Source organism: Salvia splendens, unplaced genomic scaffold, assembly GCF_004379255.2.
Source record: "Salvia splendens isolate huo1 unplaced genomic scaffold, SspV2 ctg1176, whole genome shotgun sequence".
Classification (NCBI taxonomy): domain Eukaryota; kingdom Viridiplantae; phylum Streptophyta; class Magnoliopsida; order Lamiales; family Lamiaceae; genus Salvia; species Salvia splendens.
The window spans coordinates 40235-61414 of NW_024598729.1; the positions used below are offsets into that span (position 1 = coordinate 40235).

Genomic DNA, 21180 nt, shown 5'->3' on the forward strand with positions numbered 1-21180 from the left:
TGACCTTAAATATTATCACTTAATTTTGTGACATGCAAGTAAAATTGCTTCTTCAATTTTTTATATTAACTTTTTTTAAAATTGAATAAAGAACTTTCTTTAATAATAAAAAATAGAATAAAGATCTTTTCTTGCATGTCACAAAATTAAATGATAATATTGAAGGTCAAATTATATTTAGAAAATTTGTCAAAAATATATTGTAAAGATATTTATAAAAAGATCTTTATTCAATTTTTTATTATTAAAGAAAGTTCTTTATTCAATTTTTTTAAAAAAATTAATATAAAAAATTGAAGAAGCAATTTTACTTGCATGTAACAAAATTAAGTGATAATATTTAAGGTCAAATTATATTTAGAAAATTGTCAAAAATATATTGTAAAGATATTTATAAAAAAATATGAATATATGATAAATTTATTAAAAATATACACTTTAAGGTATTGAAGGTATTTTCGTCCAAAAAAACTTGGAAATAGTAAAAAGTACCTCAAATGATACTAACTCAAAGTTCACGGACCTAAAATGATATTTTCAAAGTTCACGGACTTAAAATGATACGTTAGCAAAGTTAGTGGACCAAAAATAATGTTCCCTCTTATTTTAATCCTACTTTTGCTGATGGAACTTTTTAACCGTTTCTATTCTTTTTGTTAGTCATATATTTGAAATAATGCACCAAACAAAGTGTGATCTTTTTGCACAAACCAGACAGCATTATCAACCAATTGAATTTAATAGTATCAAAATGTTAGGCAAAATAATTACTCCATTAATTATATTATCCTGAAAAATATGATGAAAATTTCAGATGTGGACACCATTTAGGCAAAGTTTGGTCAGCAACTAAATTATTGAGCATGGTGTATTGGTCAAATTTTGTCCCATTTGTGTAACTATTTTACCAATTACTACTAATTTATTTGCAATAATCATAGTGGTGAATCTAATTAAAAAATTCGAGTTAAAAATGAATGAGATGCACATAAGCTTTTTTTCTTTTGGTAAAATTAAGCTTTAATGACTGTCTTACAATTAGTGGCCTATTTTTCTAATCAAATTATTAATCTATCAACTATTTTTCCTCCATATAAATTGACTTTTTCGATAAAGTTATATAGATCCTAGGATCTACAACTCCACAATCAATTAAATATGTCTACGAATATAAAACTTGTAGGGTCTTATATTTTTTAAAAAAAATTGGAGAAATAGTTAGGTTTCATATTTAATTATGTTATAAGGCTCCACAAAACAATTTTCCCCCTTGTTTACAAAATTGAAATTTAGTTTGTGTGCTGGTGTAAAAGTTTCAATAATCAGATTTGATTGGAGAAATCTTCTCAAATTCTCGAATTTGAAATTTAGAAAATAGAATAGACATCAATAAACTCATTTTGTAGCATAATTAACGTTTTCGGATTGTATTGAATGTACAAACGAGATTATCCAATCCATTCAAATTTGAGAGGAATGTTTTTGGGGATATTCTTTTTTTTTTGTGAAAATGACGTAACATTTTTTTATCATTGATTATTGTTCAAATTACTATTTTTAAAATTTTAAAAGTACTCCTGTGATTATGATATTTATAGGTGAATCAATGGCAGACTCAAAAAAAATTGCTAAGGATTTAACTGTGTTTATAACTTTCAGAAATTAATTTGAGAAGGGTTATACATATATTTTTTTATAATTTTCATACATTTTTAATAGAAAAGAATTGGTGAAGAGCTTTAAAAAATATTTTTGGTAGATGTTATTAATAGAAAATATAATCTTAATATTGCATAATTATACGATAAAGAATTCAGTCTGCTTTGAAAATATGCCATGTAAATTATTTGAAATTGTATGCATCATATTACATCCTTTTGTCAATGACAATAATTATCATTATTGAGGCAAAAAAAGATAATCGAATACTAAATCATTGTATAGTGAACATTGTCATGTGCTATTAATCTAAATCTGTACGGAACGGCAATAATTAAATAATTAAAGTATTTATTTACAAAAAAAATTACTATTAAAATATATTTGCTCTTCGTACAATCTTACATCAATTTAGCTATATTTTATTAAAAAAAAAACAAACCCTTTTTTTATGTAGATGATTTAGAAAGTGGACTTTGTGGAATTTCATCAATAAAAATAGTTACAAGTACAGAATGTCGACATATCTGCTACGTAGGAAAATATTGAAACAATTTAAAAATTCAATTTAACGGTTTTTTATTTCGTTTGGCAACTCAAATATTTAAAATAAGTCTGAAAAGAGTCAATTAAAATAAGCCTGAGAGAGAATCTCAACTGTTCAATTTTACTAACCTAATTTATTATTTATTCAACGACTTCTTTAGATTCCGAATTCATTGTGCGAACCCTGATAGCAAATAATAATTTAATAAATCATTGATTATTTAACTATAAGTATAATTTAATTAAAATGGTGCTGTAATTTATTTTTAAATATGCAAAACCATGTTATCATGTACACATACAAACAATAGACATTTCCTATATATTTTCATTAATATCCCTTCACCCAATTCAACTGAATTAAAATATAGCTAAATAGCTTCATATATCTATAAAGAAGATTAAATTTTGATTACAATTAATGGATATATTGTACACAAAGACATTCATAATTTAACTTTGATTTGTCAATGTGTGAAACTATATATTGGCTGAATTAATCGTTGGGTAAGTTGTGGTATGACTTTTTATAAGAGATAATAACTCTTTAAATTATGAGGAGTAATGGCCATTTAAATTGTGCAATTGATCAAATTGTGGTTAGTATCATGAAGTTTGAAAATATTGAATTATGAAGATTCATGACTAACCGAAAACTTGTCAAAACTTCATGATTTAGTGGTTGTTCCATTTCCCTTAATCTCATAATTAAATGTCATTTTCTTACATTTTATTACTACTATATGTTAAATTCATCAATTCCTACATATATAACTCCATTTCGTTATTAATTTCCTATATAGAAGTGAACTATATAGAATACACTCTTACCAAAATATATGCAGCGCGCAACATGCAATTAATCCTAATTAATATATAATTAATCATAGTATTATTTGTTAAGGGAAATTATAGTATATTATCTTTTTAATTAGTTGAATTTTCGATTGCTATTGACTTCTTACTTTTGGCTATTAATGTAAGGAAATTGACATGTGTAGATTGTTGATAAAATATTATCGAAAAGTTGAAATCTAGTAGGGCTACATAAATTCGTATTGTACTTTGAATTTAACCATATGAATATTATTATTATTATTATTATTATTATTATTGTAATTGACTGTACTAATCAAGTGATGTACAAGTGGGATCCATAAATGTTAATACGTTACCATGTTCAAATTTCTGATTGTATATTCCTATATACACAGATATTCCACTAACTAAAGTCTGAATAAATTAAACATATAGATGTAAACATTTGGAGTGTTCTAACAATAATTACTGATCAGGGATTGATTCATGATATACAATCATTTTTAATACTAGTAACTTTAAAATTAGCAACAATCATAGGGGATAATTCATTTGAATAACAATTTTCGGAATTTGTAATCGATATCATAACTTTTAAAATTTAGTAAAATAATAAATTTTTAATTTTTGCAATTATCCCACGATAAACAATTTACATATTTTTACCATTAGGAAATTGAGTCCAGTGTATGTTTTAATAATTATATGGCCAAAACTGTCGCAAAATGACTATTTTTCGTAATCATGTCTAATTTATTTTTCTAAAAACTTGGTCAAATTTTATTTGAATATTAATGATAATTACTGGAGCAAAGCATTGTTTACATTTTTCAACATTACCATCAAATATGGGACCCTAATTCGTTTTGATTTATCCATAAACTTTCCACAGATAATGGATTTAATCCCTAATCATTTAATATCAATCATCGTACAATTTTGATGGATTTTTCTTTTCTTCCTTTACCTTTTTTTTCCAGTTATCTATCTTTTCATTTAAATAGCCTCATTGATAAGCGATGAATAATTGAATGACGCAATATTTATTTATTACTAGTATATTATCAATAGAAATGTCTAACTTTCTTCTACCACGTAATTTCATTATTTAAGCCATTAAAAAGCATCAATTTAGATCGTGATGCCACACCAATATAAATTTAAATAGTCGTTAGTCGTCTTAAAAAGACAAAACTAATGACGATATTAAAATGTTATAGCACCTTATATATTTCAACTTGCAGTATTAATATAGTGTTGAATTAATTGTCAAAGCATCTATTAATTGTGTTATAAGTATATTAGTAATTTATTCGGAAAAAAATTTAAGCATGTCCAAAGCATATAAGAAATTTGATAAAATAAGAAACTAAATATTATGTGAGAATTTAATAAACCTTGTGATTAACTATTTGTGCATGTAGCTAATTTATATTTGAACAAATGGTCAATAATGACAAGTTCAAATTTAAGATACTCAAACTAATCTACCACATAAATACAACATGAAATTTACGAATTAATCCAAATAATTTGCTAAATTTATAAGATTAGAGTTCCAAAAATTTCTAACTCAATCAGGACAGTTTGGTAGGACAAATAAGTCTTCTTTCTTGGAGTTATTGACCTAAAAAAATCTACAATGTATATTTTTGTCATGTTTTGAATATGAAATCAAATTCGAATAGCTAATAATAATAATAATAATAATAATAATAAGTTATTATAATTACTGCTATCAGATAAGTATATTGTTATTTTCTTATCATTTAATGAAAAATTAATCTGTGGTGCAGATGTAGAATTGTGATACCATACGAAAATAAGTTCCAATAAAAAACAACACGCAAGTCAAGATTTTCTGGCTGTTTTTACATTGATCAATCAATTTTCCCGATCCATCTCTCAAGATTTTGGATTTGTAGTGTTGTACTTATATTATTCAGTCAGTTAAAAAGTTCGATAATATGTCAAATCCACTTGGCATTCATAAGTACAGAGAGAGAGAGAGAGAGAGAGAGAGAGAGAGAGAGAGAGAGAGGATGCTCTAGTTCAAGAAAGAGTATAGTTTGATTTCTACTTTCTAGCATCCATCTTCAAGATTAAATCAGATGATTTCATTGTCAGCTGATGGAAATGAAGAAGTTGGCTTTTGCTAGATGACTAAAGTTGAAATCTTGAGGGTGGCCCACTTCAAGCTGCATCACATACCAAGCTCAGACAGTTGAGTTTCATTAGCAGAGAAGATGAGTTTTTTTTTTGGTTCTCAATGATTGATTTCTACCTTTATGTGACTGCTATTTAGCTGACCCCACATCTCAATTCCTTCTCCACCCAAGAAAAAATTAAATCTTTTTACACCCCTTCAAAAATATTTAATAATTTCTTGATCAAGGGTTGGATTTCCCTATGCAAGATTGAATCTTGAATCTGGGAAAGTTGGGATTCTTGAAATCAAGAAAGTTTAGTTCTTGAAATCATAGATTAGGATAGAAGATGGCATCTGGGGTTGATTTTGATGGGAGTGAAGTAAAAGGGGAGATGTGGGATTTGGAGCAGAAGCTTGATCAGCCCATGGATGAGGAAGCTGTGAGGCTTAAAAATATGTATAGAGAAAAGGTAATAAAATATAAAGTTGTTTTACTTTTTTATGTAGGCTGGTCCTAACTGAGGTGTAAGATTTTGTGCAGCTTTCACCCCCTTTTCACTTTGCCTTTGAATTGACACTGAATCTTGATGTTTGGTGTTTGTCTCTTTTGATGTTATAGTTTTGTAGCTCTTGAGATCACATGCTTTTTATGTGGAGTTGTATACTTGTATTGGTTGCTGTTGTTCTTGAATCATTTTTTGTGATGTTAGTTTGATTGTTGGAAATGGATGGTTTGATTATATTTACAATCATGGAGTGTTCCTGTTGGATTTTGATGTGTTTACTTTGAATGACAGGATGGATAGATTAATTTCGAATTCGACCATCTTATCATTCAACTACTCAATCCTATGTTTTATCGATCTATCGTGTTTGCTGTTGTTCTTGAATCATTTTTGTGGTGTTAATTTGTTAGTTGGAAATGGATGGTTGGATGATGTATACAATACAATCATAGTTCTAGTTGGATTTTGATGCGTTTACTTTGAGGGATAGGATGGATAGATAAAAATAATCGAAGCTAATCTACCATTTACTTTGATGCATTGATTAATTTCAAACTTGTTTGGCGATCATATCGTTCAACTACTCGATCCTATGTTTCATCAATCTATCGTATTCGTAAAGTCGATGACCCCTAAGTTGATGTAGGCATCTAGTTCATGTGAATTAGTATGTTATTTTGATTAGAGAAATGGATATATGGTGCTAACACTTGGTTAATAAAACAGAAATTCTCGACGCTCTTGCTCTTGAGGCTTGCATTTCAGAGCCTCGGTGTGGTGTATGGCGACTTAGGAACGTCTCCTCTGTACGTGTTCTACAACACTTTTCCCGATGGAGTAGATGATACAGAGGACATTATAGGCGCCCTTTCGTTGATCATATACTCCCTCACGCTGATACCTCTCCTCAAGTATGTTTTCATCGTGTGTAAAGCAACCGACAATGGCCAAGGTAAGCTTCCCTCATCGCACGATGATCTGTTGGGGCCTTGTTTCTGTGTTCTTATTCTCTTTGTGCAGGAGGAACTTTTGCACTCTATTCTTTACTTTGTCGGCATGCTAAAGTCCGAACGATTCCCAATCAACACAAGACCGATGAGGAGCTGACAACCTATAGCCGAAACACGGTCCACGAGCTCTCGTTTGCTGCCAAGACAAAGGCGTGGCTGGAGGCAAACGCGTTTAGGAAAACTGCCCTTCTTATGCTAGTACTTGTCGGGACGTGCATGGTGATTGGTGACGGGATTCTCACCCCCGCTATATCCGGTAATTATTGTGTTCGTTTGTTCATAACTAATGATGCGTCTGCACCTATTTCTAACTCTTTATTGGCCAAAATGAATGTAAATATCGCAGTTCTTTCGGCTTCTGGTGGGATCAGTTTGGACCACCCGAAGATGAGCAATGGTATGATCTTCGCTCCGATGGTTATCCTCTTTGTAATTCGTTATGTTACGGGATTCAGCTTCTATTCTTTGGTGCAGATGTTGTGGTGATTGTAGCCGTGATAATTTTGGTCGGATTGTTCAGTATGCAACATTATGGCACGGATAGAGTCGGCTGGCTTTTCGCTCCGGTTGTTTTGCTTTGGTTTCTGTTTATTGGAGGCATCGGCATCTACAACATATACAACTACGATAGCTCGGTTCTGAAAGCCTTTTCGCCTCTGTACATATATCGGTATTTCAGAAATGGAAAGAAGAAAGGTTGGACATCCCTTGGCGGGATCATGCTCAGTATCACAGGTTCGGTCGTCTCTCTCTCTCTCTCTCTCGCGCGCACATGCAAAAAAATGAATGTACTTATTTTGACTGCTCGTCGTTGCAGGAACTGAAGCACTGTTTGCTGATCTTGCTCATTTTCCGGTTTCTGCTGTACAGCTTGCTTTTACCATCGTCGTTTTTCCTTGTCTCCTTTTAGCCTACTCGGGGCAAGCAGCATACCTCATGCAAAATCATGATCACGTTGTTGATGCATTTTATCGATCGATCCCAGGTATATTTCAGCCTTAAAATTCTCATGTCTGGAAACTAATGTAAAGTTTCAAGAATCGAACGTGTCATGTTAAATCAGATCGGAAACTAAATTGAGAAACACTACTTTAAAGTAGCTAAGTGATACGAGATTCGATCTTTGTTCATCTTCGTGTCTAGATTGAACCGAAAATCGTTTTAGTTCCTGATTTGGTCGATTTGAACGTCTTTTGTAGAAAGTATATACTGGCCAGTTTTCATTATTGCGACGCTGGCAGCAATCGTTGCTAGCCAGGCCACCATATCTGCTACGTTTTCGATCATCAAGCAGGCCCACGCCCTTGGCTGTTTCCCGAGAGTCAAAGTTTTGCATACATCGAAGACGTTTCTCGGCCAGATTTATATCCCCGACATGAATTGGATTCTCATGGTTCTTTGCATTGCTGTCACTGCTGGATTCCAAGACAAGAGCCAAATTGGAAATGCATACGGTTCGTGTCATGCTCGACTCGTATATACTGTTTTATTTTTGGGTTGTCTGGAATTTTAAATCATGAAATTTGAATTTTTCTCAATTGTCTCATCTATATACAAAATGTCGTCTTTAAGAATAGTATTTTTTAGGATTATGTTTCTTGGATTTTGTTGATCTGATGAGAATTCTACGACCGATGATGCCAACAGGTACGGCTGTCGTCGTGGTCATGCTCGTCACCACGCTTCTCATGACTCTAATAATGTTGCTAGTCTGGCACTGCCACTGGCTCCTCGTCTTGTTGTTCACGTTGTTGTCTCTCGTGGTCGAGTGCACGTACTTCTCGGCCGTCCTATTCAAGATTAACCAAGGCGGTTGGGTCCCGCTCGTGATAGCCGCCGCCTTCCTCCTCATCATGTACGTCTGGCACTACGGGACCCTGAAACGTTACGAGTTCGAGATGCATAGCAAGGTTTCTTTAGCTTGGATTTTAGGTCTCGGCCCTAGCCTTGGCCTCGTCCGCGTCCCCGGGATCGGGCTCGTCTACACCGAGCTCGCCAGCGGCGTCCCCCACATCTTCTCCCACTTCATCACCAACCTCCCCGCCATCCACTCCATCGTCGTCTTCGTATGCGTCAAATACCTCCCCGTCTACACGGTGCCCGAGGACGAGCGGTTCCTCGTGAAGCGGATCGGCCCGAAGAACTTCCACATGTTCCGATGCATCGCGCGGTACGGGTACAAGGACCTCCACAAGAAGGACGCCGACTTTGAGAACAAGCTCTTCGCGAACCTCTTCACGTTCGTGAGGCTCGAGGCGATGATGGACAGGTGCTCGGACTCGGACGAGTACAGCCTCTGCGGGGGGACCGTGCAGTCGAGGGAAAACGGCGAGACGTCAGCGTCGAATCTCGACTTCACAATCTCGTCGGCCGACTCCATCGTTCCCGCGATGCACGGGAACGCGTCGTCGGGCCGGGAGAGCGGGCAGACGGAGGGGTACGAGCTCCAGTTTATGAGGAGCTGTAGGGATGCTGGGGTGGTTCATATTCTGGGGAATACTGTAGTTATAGCAAGAAGGGAATCAAGGTTTTATAAGAAAATAGCTATTGATTATATATATGCATTTCTTAGGAAGATTTGCAGGGAGAATAGTGTGATTTTTAATGTGCCTCATGAGAGTCTCTTGAATGTTGGCCAGGTTTTCTTTGTGTGATATTTTTTGTTTAGTAGTATAATAAATAGGTAATTTTTGCTTTATGTTACTTTGGTTTACTATTTTTTGAGTATTGTGAAGAGTAGAATTATGTATATGTGTAAATAATTGTAGAGTTGTTTTTAAAGTGATAATATATTTGAATGGTTGTACTTTTTCTGTATTCTGTATTTTTGAAGTGATAATATATTTTGAAATTCCAAATATAAACACAAAACATATATTGAGTGATGTCGACATAAAAAGCAGACCATACATGATGTATTGGATGCCACATGTCCATACATAAAAAGCAATCTAACAAAGTAACAAATACTCCTACATAATTTTAAAGACTTATTAATCATATATAAGCATCATGCACAAAATCACAAGAATTAATAATATGGTTGGAAATTTTATCTATAAATGTCTGTTTTACCAAACTAACTACTCCTTACATACGTTAGTAAGAGTCTTGTTTTAACATTTGTTTTGTTTGCCAACTAATAGTCTCATTTCACTTTTAATATAGATGATAAGTCATTGCATAATTATTAACTTATTTTATTATAAAACTATACAAAAATAAGATGTATATCTACTAATCGTTTCAACTCGGATTTCATAAAATTCGTATAAAAAAGACAGGACTCGTGTTAATGAACGGATGGAGTATTACCTAAGAATGTTGTAAATATGCTTCACTCTAATCATGATTCAAAAAAAATAACAGCAAATATCCAAGTTGTGCAAGCATTAATAGAAACAAATATGGAAAATGCACAAGAAGTAATTAAACACAATTTACTTTTATTTATTATATGGGTGAAAATAACTGGATTTTTTCTGTTTTTGATTATAGGTAAACATATACATATACATGTGTATTGTATCCCCATTTAAATGGAAAAACTCTTATAAACACAAAAATCACTTAGACAGCACCTGATTCTGCGCTGCAATCGCTTGAGCTTTGGTGGTGCATGCTGCCAACATTATACGCAGACGTCTCGCGATATCCGTGAACGTTGGCCGGAGCAACGGATCCGGAGCCCAGCACTGCTCCATTAGCAGCCTCCACTCAGCGTCGCAGAAGTTTGGCACCGGTGGCCGCAGCGTGTTGTTCACTATACCACCTGCCCATAAATATCAATATGTTATTATACACTCCGTTTTAGCTAGTTACGAAAAATTGTTTTCAACGAACCAACAATGCAACAAACTAACACACCAACAAACCGAAAGAACGGTATAAACCAACAAGAAAACAAACCAATGATGGCTCCATAGTGCATATTGGCGTAGGGCTCCTCGCCAGTGAGGATCTCCCAAAGCACGATCCCAAAAGAGAAGACGTCGACCTACATGAAATGAGACGAAGCAGCAAAACTAGCAAAGCATCAACTATGGTGGATAAAGTTTATTCCCGTTTTCTTGTTGTGGCTTATGTTTTGTAGAAGATGGAAATTTGATATGTTGAAATCTTACCTTTTCTGAAACCTTGCTGCTGCTACCATTTAATAACTCGGGAGCCATCCATGGAAGGGTGCCCCGGACACCACCGGTGACCAGTGTATTTCTTTTGATTTTCGACAAGCCAAAATCACCCACCTGAATATTTTGATATAAACTTCTATCAGCCACAGTTATAATATTTACACACATATATACTCCCTCCATCCCATTCAAAGCAAAACATTTCTTTTTCCACGGGATTTTATGTAGTGCTATTCACTAGGCTAAAGGATGCTAATGAGCGAACCTTGCATATGGGTCGGGATGAATCCTTCAAGTTGACAAGCAGGTTGTCACATTTTAGATCAAAGTGCACAATGTTCCTCGAGTGCAAATATTCCATCCCGAATGCTGCATCCATTGCAATGATGAGCCGCTTGCGACGATCAAGATGCCTGAACAAATTCCACATGAATAAGTGGGCATACAAGAAATGCAGGGTCTGTATATAACAAAATATATAGTACCTCTCCTTGGAAATCAAAGAATGCCTAAGGGACCCATTGACCATGAACTCTGTGACCGTTGCAAGTGTCGATCCAGGGCCATCTTGCACGACTCCATAGAAGGCAACCACATTTGGATGGTGAAGGTTCGACAGAATATTAGCTTCATGCCAAAACTCAGATGACTACAGAAATACAAAAAGAAAATGGAAGCCATCATCTAATTGTTGCAAATAGTTATAGCACATTGAAATTTGAAATATTCTTTACATATGAATGAATATATGACGAGCAATTTAGGTACATTTGATTCTAACACACTTACCAATCTTTCCTGCTCAGATGATCGTCCCATGAAGCAGGATTTCTTGATCCTCTTGATAGCAACATCTGTTCCCCTCCATTTACCATGATATACTGTCCCATAGGTTCCAGAACCCAATTCCCTCAACTCTTCAAGATCTATGTTCTTAATAATCTGAAACAGAACAAACGGACATTTACTTCTAGTTCTTTCTGATGGATAAGAGTGTCTCAAAAAGATTTTATGTTGTTCACACACGATCGAGGTTCTATTTCAGGAACGATATAGTAAAATCGTGTGAAACTGAAAAGTTTCCACTAGGTTCTTAAGCAGCAGAAGATACACATTGGTTCAGAGGTGCAGTATCTTTAAAGAGTTCCATACCTGGAGGCTACTGAGATCAAAGTCTCCACGGGAGAGGTCAACGACTGGGACTGAAGGCTGAGTTGCTGTCTTCCCATCCTTGAAATATCAAAAGATTAATGATAGGGCCAAAGATAATAATATCTCAAAATCTGAAAGCAAAGAATAATTATACCTCATGATTAGACCCAGATGTCCTTGCATTCATTGGCTGATTAATTTGAACACCAGTAGAGTGAGATATATCATAATCTGAATGCAAAGGCAAATTTATTGGATCAGGTGTTGGAGGGACAGATGATAGCCTCTGACTTTCAGCATCGAGATTTCTACTGGAATCTACATTCTCTGTTGTAACTTGACTAGCATCAAGGTGTGGATAACCATAATTCCCGGATGCTTCTTCTCCCGTGTTTGCTTGAGAAGATGAGAAAGCTGGATGATCCTGATCCATAAGAGAAGTATCCTTTCTGGGATTGTCTCGTGCCAAATTCTGGAAGAATGACCAACGTTGAGGTTCATGATTAGTCACGTTCACACTCAAACCAGCAGCATAGTCATGAAGTGCTGTAACGCCAGCAGATCCCTCCGCTATTCTAGCCTGAGAAAATATATCAGATAAAAATTCATTTGGAAACCGATCATTAATGTCGATGAGGATGCTTTCATGCACTGAAGTTCCAGCACCAAAATGAGGATTGTTTTGGGAAGTAGCACCAGAAGAAACATCTCCCCTACCCATATCCTGCAATTTTCCGTCATTGGCATTTTTATCCAGCCTGTTCTGATGATGAACTCCCATTGACGTCTGAGCAGATTCATCTTGGGGATACTCAGAAGTTCCTTGGTTTATTATGGAAGTTGTCGTAGAAGTAACAACAATGGGAGATACTGCAGCACTCAGCTCGGCCTTGTTTTCTGATTCATTTTTATCATGAGCAGAAGAAGCTGTTGCACTGATGACACGGTCATTATCTGCCGAATTTGGAGACCCATTTAATTTCTCTTCAGCAGCTAGGGAATCCACATATGTTGATTGAGTAGCTGTCGCATTCCAATCAGTCAACTTATCAACTGATTCAATGATCTGATGTGACACATCTGATCGAGTCACTAGGAGTTGTGGACCCAAAGTATCATCAGATTTGAACAACCGGTTTGGTCCTGACAATTCCCTGTGTATTCTTTCTGAATGAAAGACGCGTTGAGGAAGAACATCTGGTTCGTGGCTGATGTCTTTGGTATATGCTTCATGTTCACCCTGACCAGGTATGATTGCTGCACCAGATGAAGCATTACCATCATTGTCGAGCCTATTTGAAGGCACGTAATTCTGTGTGTGTTCATGGCTCTCTTCACTGACTTTTGTTTGCATTATCGAAGTCCCCTTGTCTGCATCAGCACTAGGAGCAGATGTTCCATTCAAAGATGCCGTCTTCCCATCATCAGGAGACTGAACTTTAGTGACGACACTACTTCTGCCGATTGCACTCTCTCTGTTCATCTGTGTATCCATTAGAAAAACTTCTGGATCTTTATAAGATTCAGTATTTTTCTGGAGAGCTTTTTTATAATCCATGTTTTTCTCTGTCCCTAGTACTCCTGGTGCCTTAGTATTATAACTTCCATAGAGCTCTTCCATATTAAGTGCCTTCTGAGGACCCATATGCCCAATGGTAGGATTCTGGACTGTGGAATCCGCAAGTGGTGCATGATTTGATGTAGGAAAACCATAATCATATTGTAATGTGGCAGATGATGGAACTCTTAATTTCTCTTCTGCAGTAGGAAGGACATTCATTTCGTGGAAACCACGTGACAAATTCCATTCAGGCTGCTGTTCCGGCTTGACAGCATGTGCGTGGTAACCTACTGCCTCTAAAGCATATGGTGAACTTGGCAGCTCTACTCGGGAAGATAGATTTGATAAAGATGAGACACGTTCTGGATGTACAGTACTTCCTGTAGCAAGGCTGACCCCTGTTTGTCCAGTCTCTCTTACGACACTGGAATTCAGTAACTCATCCAAATTGTTCCCCAAGTCCACATTAATTGAGTTTCTTCTTGAACCGAAATCCATACCATTTACTGCAACAACGTATTGAATCTCAGATTCACCTTCTGTGCTTTCAAGAGCAAGCTGAGAATCATCCAACTCATTGTTTGAAATGAGAAAAATCCTTAATTTCTGGGATCCACCATCACCAAAAGCCTTACATTCTTCCATCATATTCTGTAGGTCCTCATCAGAGGATACTGATACCAATGCATCAAGATCCTCACCAGGAAGTTGATACTTAATAGAATGAGGTTCATTATACACCGCAGATGCCTTTTGTTTAAGCTCCTCCCATGAAATATCCTTGTTAATACGAAGAATGCGTGTTTCACCTCCAACATATCTAAGTTTTCTATCACTTGGACGAGGCATAATTGTACCCCCAAAACTGCAAAGCAGCTTCAGTCTCCTGGATGAGCCACTAGACGATCCCAAAGAAGAATGACTACGGAAGTTTTGAGAACTCGACTGTTTCAATGAGTTTCTACTCACTGATTGAGGCAGCTGGCCAATAGGTTTTTCTTCTCTTATGGGAGGATTGCTTGAAGGATTTTGAACTCCACCCTTTTCGATAGAGGGGAACAAGGAAGTATCAGCCCCCCTCTCAGCACCGCCAGTACGAGATGCTCCAAGCATGCTCTGTAAATCCACAGGTCTTCTTTCACTATTAGCCTCAACAGATGGATTTGGAATATATGGCTGCCTGGGATTAACCCTTTCCCACATAAATTCAAGAGCAAATTCCTCACCAGTCTGAATGGAGTAGTTCATAACAGGTCTTGCACCAGCACTTGAATTAACATCAGCCGGTCTTACACTCATATTCATATAGTTGGAAGGATCCTGACTATACATCTGGTTTAGATTTCCCACACCACCCTCATTCCTTCTCTCCACAGAATTATAATTTATATGTTCAGGGTTTCTCTGCAGATCCTTGAGGAAATTTCTATTTACTTGTTCCATTCTCAATTTCTACTACTTAACAGGGCAGTCAACTACCCGAAACAACGGACTTTTAGTTCTCAATCAGGCTCCATAATAAGGAATACGCTATTATTCATTTCTCAGTTTCAGTTTTCGAACTGAAACGGATCAATAGCGCACCAAATGCAACCCTGCCAAATTTATAGATCTTTCAGAAGACAACAAGCAATTAATAAAAGACGAGAGTTAAGAAAAACGGCAGATAAATCTACAACCTCTGACTACTCCCTGATCTTGCAGATTCCCAAACAACCACTGATGAGCTATAAAGCAACTAATTTGCAGTTTAGGCCCAGCACAATGCACCTCAAGTCTAACATTCACATTTATAACTCATTAAAAGTTGAGCAGAGCATTAAGAAATTCTACTCTAACTCGATAAATTAAAATCGGAAGTGTACTATCATAAATCAAGAAAAACTTCCAATGAGATAGCAAACAAATCAACCTAAATCACCTAATTTGCATTTCTTCTCCATTCCTGGTGAGAAGATTTTATATTGGAATAACGACCACAACAAAACCTCTTTGCACTACTCCACCTAACCGCAGCTCCAAATCTAGTACAACCGATCCAATCATCCAATTCACAATCAATAGAAGAAGAAATAATCCAACAAATTACCAGACCACGTCTTCATACCAAAATCCAAGGATCATAATCCAGATTTAATTCACACAACAACAATGATCTCAAGCAAACTAGCATGCTCATTTTCTCAACAAATTAATTAAGAAGTTCGCCATCAGGAAATAACTGATCCACAAAGCTTGTGAAAAACAGAGTAAAGCAAAATGATTAGATCATACACAGTTATGATTCGTGAATCTTCGCGAGCACAGAATCGAGACAGATCAACTGAAATTCCTCAAATTCGCAAAAAAGCTAGCTGATTACGAAACACAATATACCTGCGGCAGAGTAAAGTGATGATTTTCTCTCAACTCTGTTAAAAAAGCTATAAAGTCGTGGATCGTCACCAGAAAAGTCTCTCCCTTTCTCTCTCTATAATATAACTGGACGAAGCTTTCATACTTGGCGCTAGTCTACGAGATTTTTCTCTACAGTAATGACCAGTGCAGGCTAAACTCGCGTTTTATCGCGTCAGCACAATCGAAATCGCCATTTTCTTTTAGCGGATTAGTGGAGAGAAATCAAGGGTAGTTGCGTCATTTTAGGGGTAATCAATTTGCTTTCTTCAGCCACACGATATTTTTAAATTTTAATTTGCTTGACACAAAATATTTTGAGAATGTTCTTAATTTTGAAAATGAACCACGCGCGGTGTATCATGCGTGTAACCACGGTGCAATCCTATTGGGCGGATGACACTGATTGGCTAACCTGGCGGCAATTATATTGGACGGTGACTGGCAGTCGCGTTAGAGGAGAGTGTTCAGGTTCCTTCTACCGTTGGCTGTTTTTGGCCTTTTACTAATTAACTTTCTTTCAATGTCGATTTCTTTTACGTATGTTTACGAATGATTGTAATTGGACTACTTTTTGCCTTTAATTTTTTAGGGATGATTAGGAATTTTGTTCTAATTTAAATTTATTAACTCATAGTTTATTTTAATTAAATTCATAATTATAATTATTATTGTTGGGGAGGATTAGTATTTCATTATTGTACTGACTTCTAATTGAAATTTATTAATTCACAATTAATTTTAATTAATTTCAGACCTAGAATAATGTTGTTGGTTTATATGCATATATGGGCTTTAACTATATTTAGTTATTTGGCGTTCATTTATTCGAGATTAAGGGCATCGTTAACGCGGATGGCCGGGCCGCAAATCACGAGGCCCGACCCGACACAAGCGATGGAGGGCGTGAAGTTCCGGCCCAGGCCGGTCCCGGGGTCCGGCCCGCCCTCGCGTTAGATCTGCCGGGGCCGCTACAGTTCACTATTTCTGAATTTTTAATTTGGAAGAGGAAGAAGATGAAGAAGGAGAGGGAGAGGGAGGAAGAAGAACGAGGAAGAGGAAGAAGATGGAGAGGGAAAGGAGTCGAGATTTTTGCACTTTTTTTTTGCACTTTTTTAAAAAAATTTGCACTTTTTTTTATATTCAATTTTTTTATATTTTTAGTTTATAATTTATTATTTTTGTATTAAAAATGAATTTCTCGTGTTATAATTGCTCAACGTATTCTATTTTACGAGTAACATAAGTTGGAGTTGTGAATAGTGTCATTTATTAGTTGCAGCCCGGGTTGTGGCCTGCAGGGTTAGAGCAGTTGGGGCTTGGGCCACAACTGTAGAGGAATGATGACGTTGAGGGGACTTGGGGCCTGGAATCGGACTGGGGTTATTGATGCTCTAACATATCATGAGATTGTCTGGGACTGAATTTGGTCGAGATTAGTAGTAGTATTAATTTTGTTACAAGTGAAATACCAAGACTCATAGCAAGGTCTAATCTTATATGATATTATTTCGAGATTAAATACAGGACTTATCAAATTTATTGACCAACGTTCAAAAGTCTCGGTCTTATCTAATTTGTTGGTACTTTTGTTATAATTAGTGCATTTGAGATCTCTATTTTTTGAGTTTGGGAGTTTGATTTAGAAGTTGAATCGATGTCATCATTTTCTAGCACTAACTTTCACGGGCGTGTCCTCAATTTAGGTACATTGATTTGGATTTTGATGAATTTGTTATCTATTCCATGAATCATGTAATATTACGTGTACTATCTTAAGATACACTTGATATGATCATGATATATGTTGTTGGAATCGTGTTTGGTCAATGGACTTTGACAATAATAAATGTGACGAGACATTTAATTTTGTAAAATTAAATGCAATAGCGACGATCTACTTTCGGAGGAGATGACCGTGATATATTCATTTTCTGCAAACCGATTCCTGGAGAGTGAGAAATTATGAATTAAAGTTTGTCACAATTGTTAGCAATAAAGGATCTATGAAATAAAACCAAGGGATTAATTAAGAGAGTTAATTATCCCACATTGGTGGAGAGATCCTTATTAAACATGTATTTAATAAGATGAATTATTACTTGTAATAATTATCGTGAACTAAGATGAGCGGTAGAGCCCACACGCGCATGATGCCTCACCGCGAGCCGTGAGACACGCTCTGTGCACCATGTCTTGTGACTCGTGCTCAGTGCACCATGTCCCATGACCCGTGCCCCGTCTGCCGGGTGCCATGTGTCAAAAGGTCCACGATGGACCCGACGCATAGCGGGTGCCAAAAGGTCCACGACGGACCCCGGCATATAGCGGGTCCCAAACGGTCCACGATGGACCCCGACGCATTGTGTGCCAAAAGGTCCACGATGAATCCCGTCGTGTAGCGTGTCCAAATGCATCATGTCTCTCCAGCTCCCGGAACGGCTTGTAACCCCCGGCGGTTACAGTCAAGCCATCATGGCACACTTAATGGCAGTTGACACCATCAATGCCCAATGAGTGGACTTGACCTATAAATAGGCATGCATCCATTGCATTCTCCACACAACAATATTGCATATCATTTTGCATAGCTCTCTCACTATCTCTGCATAGTCTTCCGTCGAAGCTCTGCCCTCCCCATCATCCAATTCGCCGCAGCTTGTTCAATCTGCGGTGCTGCAACGAACAAGACGAAACTGTTTTATCTTTGGAGTCGACACGTCAATCCGAGAGCACTACTGGGGCGTATCTCGTCTTGCGGAAAGAGGACTCCTCGACTCGGCTTACAACTTATTTACGGTTACAGTTTCGATTATTGTTTTGTTATTTCAATTCAGTTTATTGTATTTTTATCTTCATTCTTCATTTGGATTGTATTATATTCAGTTAGTGTATCTTTGTACCACAGTTAAATCAAATAAAACCAACATATGTACACACAAAAATTTAGTAATAGATGCTTCAAACTGTTGATTTCCATTTAGTTAATTAGTTTCGCAGTTGCAAACTAAAAGAAATTGCATTTTACTAGTCGAATTTACCAACCGATTACGTAGGCGGTATTATTGTTGGTATATCCTAGGAAAAATGAATGGAAACAACCTGACTACTAGGTGGTTGATGAAGCACAACTCAGTTGGTAAGACATTTCTCCTTCATTTAATAGATCGAGTGTTCTAGTTATCACAATCGGGATATATTCAAAATTATTATCGATCATCTTAAAAGAAAACTAGCAAAAAAACTAGTAAGTAAGCTAATTTTTCTTCTATACCTTGTGTATATTTTTGCAGTTTTTTTTTATTTTTCTCTATTTCTACTTTCATATGGTAGTATTATAATATTAATTTTAAACTTGATTGTCGAAGTTATGGATTGTTTTGTACCTATGGTTCGAACAATAATCAACTATATATACGTCATTATGTTCCATGGTAAACATTCTTAAACATGGGTCCATGCATGAATTGATCCATCAGTTAGACCTAGTTGTATTTTTTTGTGGAAAAAATGTAAAAAAAAGAGGATATGACTGTATTTCCATGGCTACTTAGAACTATAATAATTTATCAAAATTTGCAATAGATACTTGTATGTTGCAAACATTTCTACTATAAAATGCATGCTTAATTTCATTAGTGTGAGGCTCTGAGCTTAAAATATAGTGCTACATGCTACTGATATTCAATTGGGAAAAGCAGAGAAAATGTTGGGGTGGGAAAATTGTATTATTTATTACTTATTTTAATTTTACAAATTTCAAAGAATTCCAGGACCCTACAAATGCTACAAATAGTTAATGTTAACATATAATCATTATAATCAATTATAAAACAATTCTCTTTGGCATTTGACCCCATCTCTCTGTGTATTGCATTGAAATTGCAATGATGAATTCTATATAGCAACGTGTAAGGTTTTTTCTGCATCTACCGACATTAAAAGTTTATAATAAATATTTTAAAATGTATATTAAATGAAAATGGGTCTCCCAACAGATAAGAACTGTTAAATACATGGTAATATTAATGTTTGAGTAGTGTGTTTTGGGCCATAAAAACTGAAAATTAATGGTATACATATTTAAAATATAGGAAGTTATGTCTTAAAATGTGATAATAAAACCACTCATTTTTCAATAAAATCACACTCTTTATAAAAACTTGTCTTTGTTTGAACATAATGATATTAATGAAGATAAAAAATATGCAAACAAATATCATAATTCAATTCTCTATATATGTGCTATCACCGATTCAAAATCTTGACATAGACGTTGCACCCTCTTTACAATAGGTCAACAATGAAAGAGATCATAAAATTGTTCTTATCGTTGAAACTCCAACAAAACTATCATTTTCTATTCCAACTTTCGAAGGTCCCAACATTTTCGCCTGCTGAAGTTCATAAATTATGCAAACAAATCTTCGGCCATCAGAATGAAGCAACTCCAAGTTTAGAGATAAAACCACACTTTTTATGAATAATAAATATACAAAATTTTTAAATTATTAGACTCAAACTCAAAATTTTTGATAGGACATTGATTATTTTACCGCTAGATCAACTCTATCTCCGACAATTTAAACCACACTCTCTTCATTGGTGGGAGAGTAATGTTTGACAAGATATGTGTAAGAAATGAAGACTAAGTAGATTCTTTTACCTCTGGCAAGAAAGGAAATTGTTACTAGTAAAATGTTTTTTGCAACCACTAATTTAGGACTTTTGTCGTTTCAAAATCGAATACTAATTTTGGGAAAAACCATACCGACCAAGTTTATCTTGGGAGATGTCACCACATGGGCACATGCCACGATATACAGATAGTGTGTGTGTTTATTAGTCTAAAATAAGTCCTATGAAGTTTGCCTTTCGAAAATGTAATTTTATTTATTGGAGAATTGTTCAAGTAGCCAATGAGAATGAATTCATCTCCAAAATCAGTTTCATGGAATATTGAATTCTTGAGCTTTAAGACATGAATTAGTTTTTCAATTAATATAATAATTATAATACCATTGAATGTGAGAACAAGCATGCATATATGTATATAGGGAGATGATCAAAGTATAACTAATATTAAGTGTATAACTAGAGAACAAATCTCGGCCATTAGATCAAAACGATCTAGTTCACTATATGAGCGTTTTAGCTCACAATATGAATTTGAAAACAAGGAGTGAACCAAAATACTTTTGTAGTGAAGTATTTACTCCGTGAACGAATTTAGTTCACTGTAATGACGTTT

The 21180-nt window shown here is 35.5% G+C and overlaps 2 protein-coding genes across 4 annotated transcripts; one reads left to right on the forward strand and one right to left on the reverse strand.

Annotated features, from left to right (window-relative positions):
* Window positions 1-4886: 4886 nt before the first annotated feature.
* On the forward strand, window positions 4887-9463 carry LOC121788897 (potassium transporter 11-like). 2 transcript variants are annotated; one of them, XM_042187493.1, is made up of 8 exons: window positions 4892-5643; window positions 6406-6631; window positions 6700-6945; window positions 7036-7086; window positions 7164-7424; window positions 7507-7674; window positions 7889-8143; window positions 8337-9460. In XM_042187493.1, the coding sequence occupies exons 1-8, from the start codon at window positions 5521-5523 to the stop codon at window positions 9341-9343; spliced, it is 2337 nt and encodes a 778-aa protein (XP_042043427.1). In that variant the 5' UTR covers window positions 4892-5520; the 3' UTR covers window positions 9344-9460. The 2 variants fall into 2 exon arrangements, with proteins under 2 accessions (XP_042043426.1, XP_042043427.1); XM_042187492.1 differs by having other exon boundaries at window positions 4887-5643; window positions 6700-7086; window positions 8337-9463.
* A 691-nt stretch (window positions 9464-10154) lies between these two features.
* Window positions 10155-16066, reverse strand: LOC121788901. 2 transcript variants are annotated; one of them, XM_042187496.1, is made up of 10 exons: window positions 15912-16038; window positions 15215-15312; window positions 12129-15130; window positions 11975-12052; window positions 11612-11764; window positions 11308-11471; window positions 11088-11235; window positions 10814-10936; window positions 10599-10686; window positions 10155-10461 (listed from the first exon to the last, which is right to left on the reverse strand). In XM_042187496.1, the coding sequence occupies exons 3-10, from the start codon at window positions 14976-14978 to the stop codon at window positions 10256-10258; spliced, it is 3810 nt and encodes a 1269-aa protein (XP_042043430.1). In that variant the 5' UTR covers window positions 14979-15130; window positions 15215-15312; window positions 15912-16038; the 3' UTR covers window positions 10155-10255. The 2 variants fall into 2 exon arrangements, with proteins under 2 accessions (XP_042043430.1, XP_042043428.1); XM_042187494.1 differs by lacking the exon at window positions 15215-15312 and having other exon boundaries at window positions 15912-16066.
* Window positions 16067-21180: the final 5114 nt, after the last annotated feature.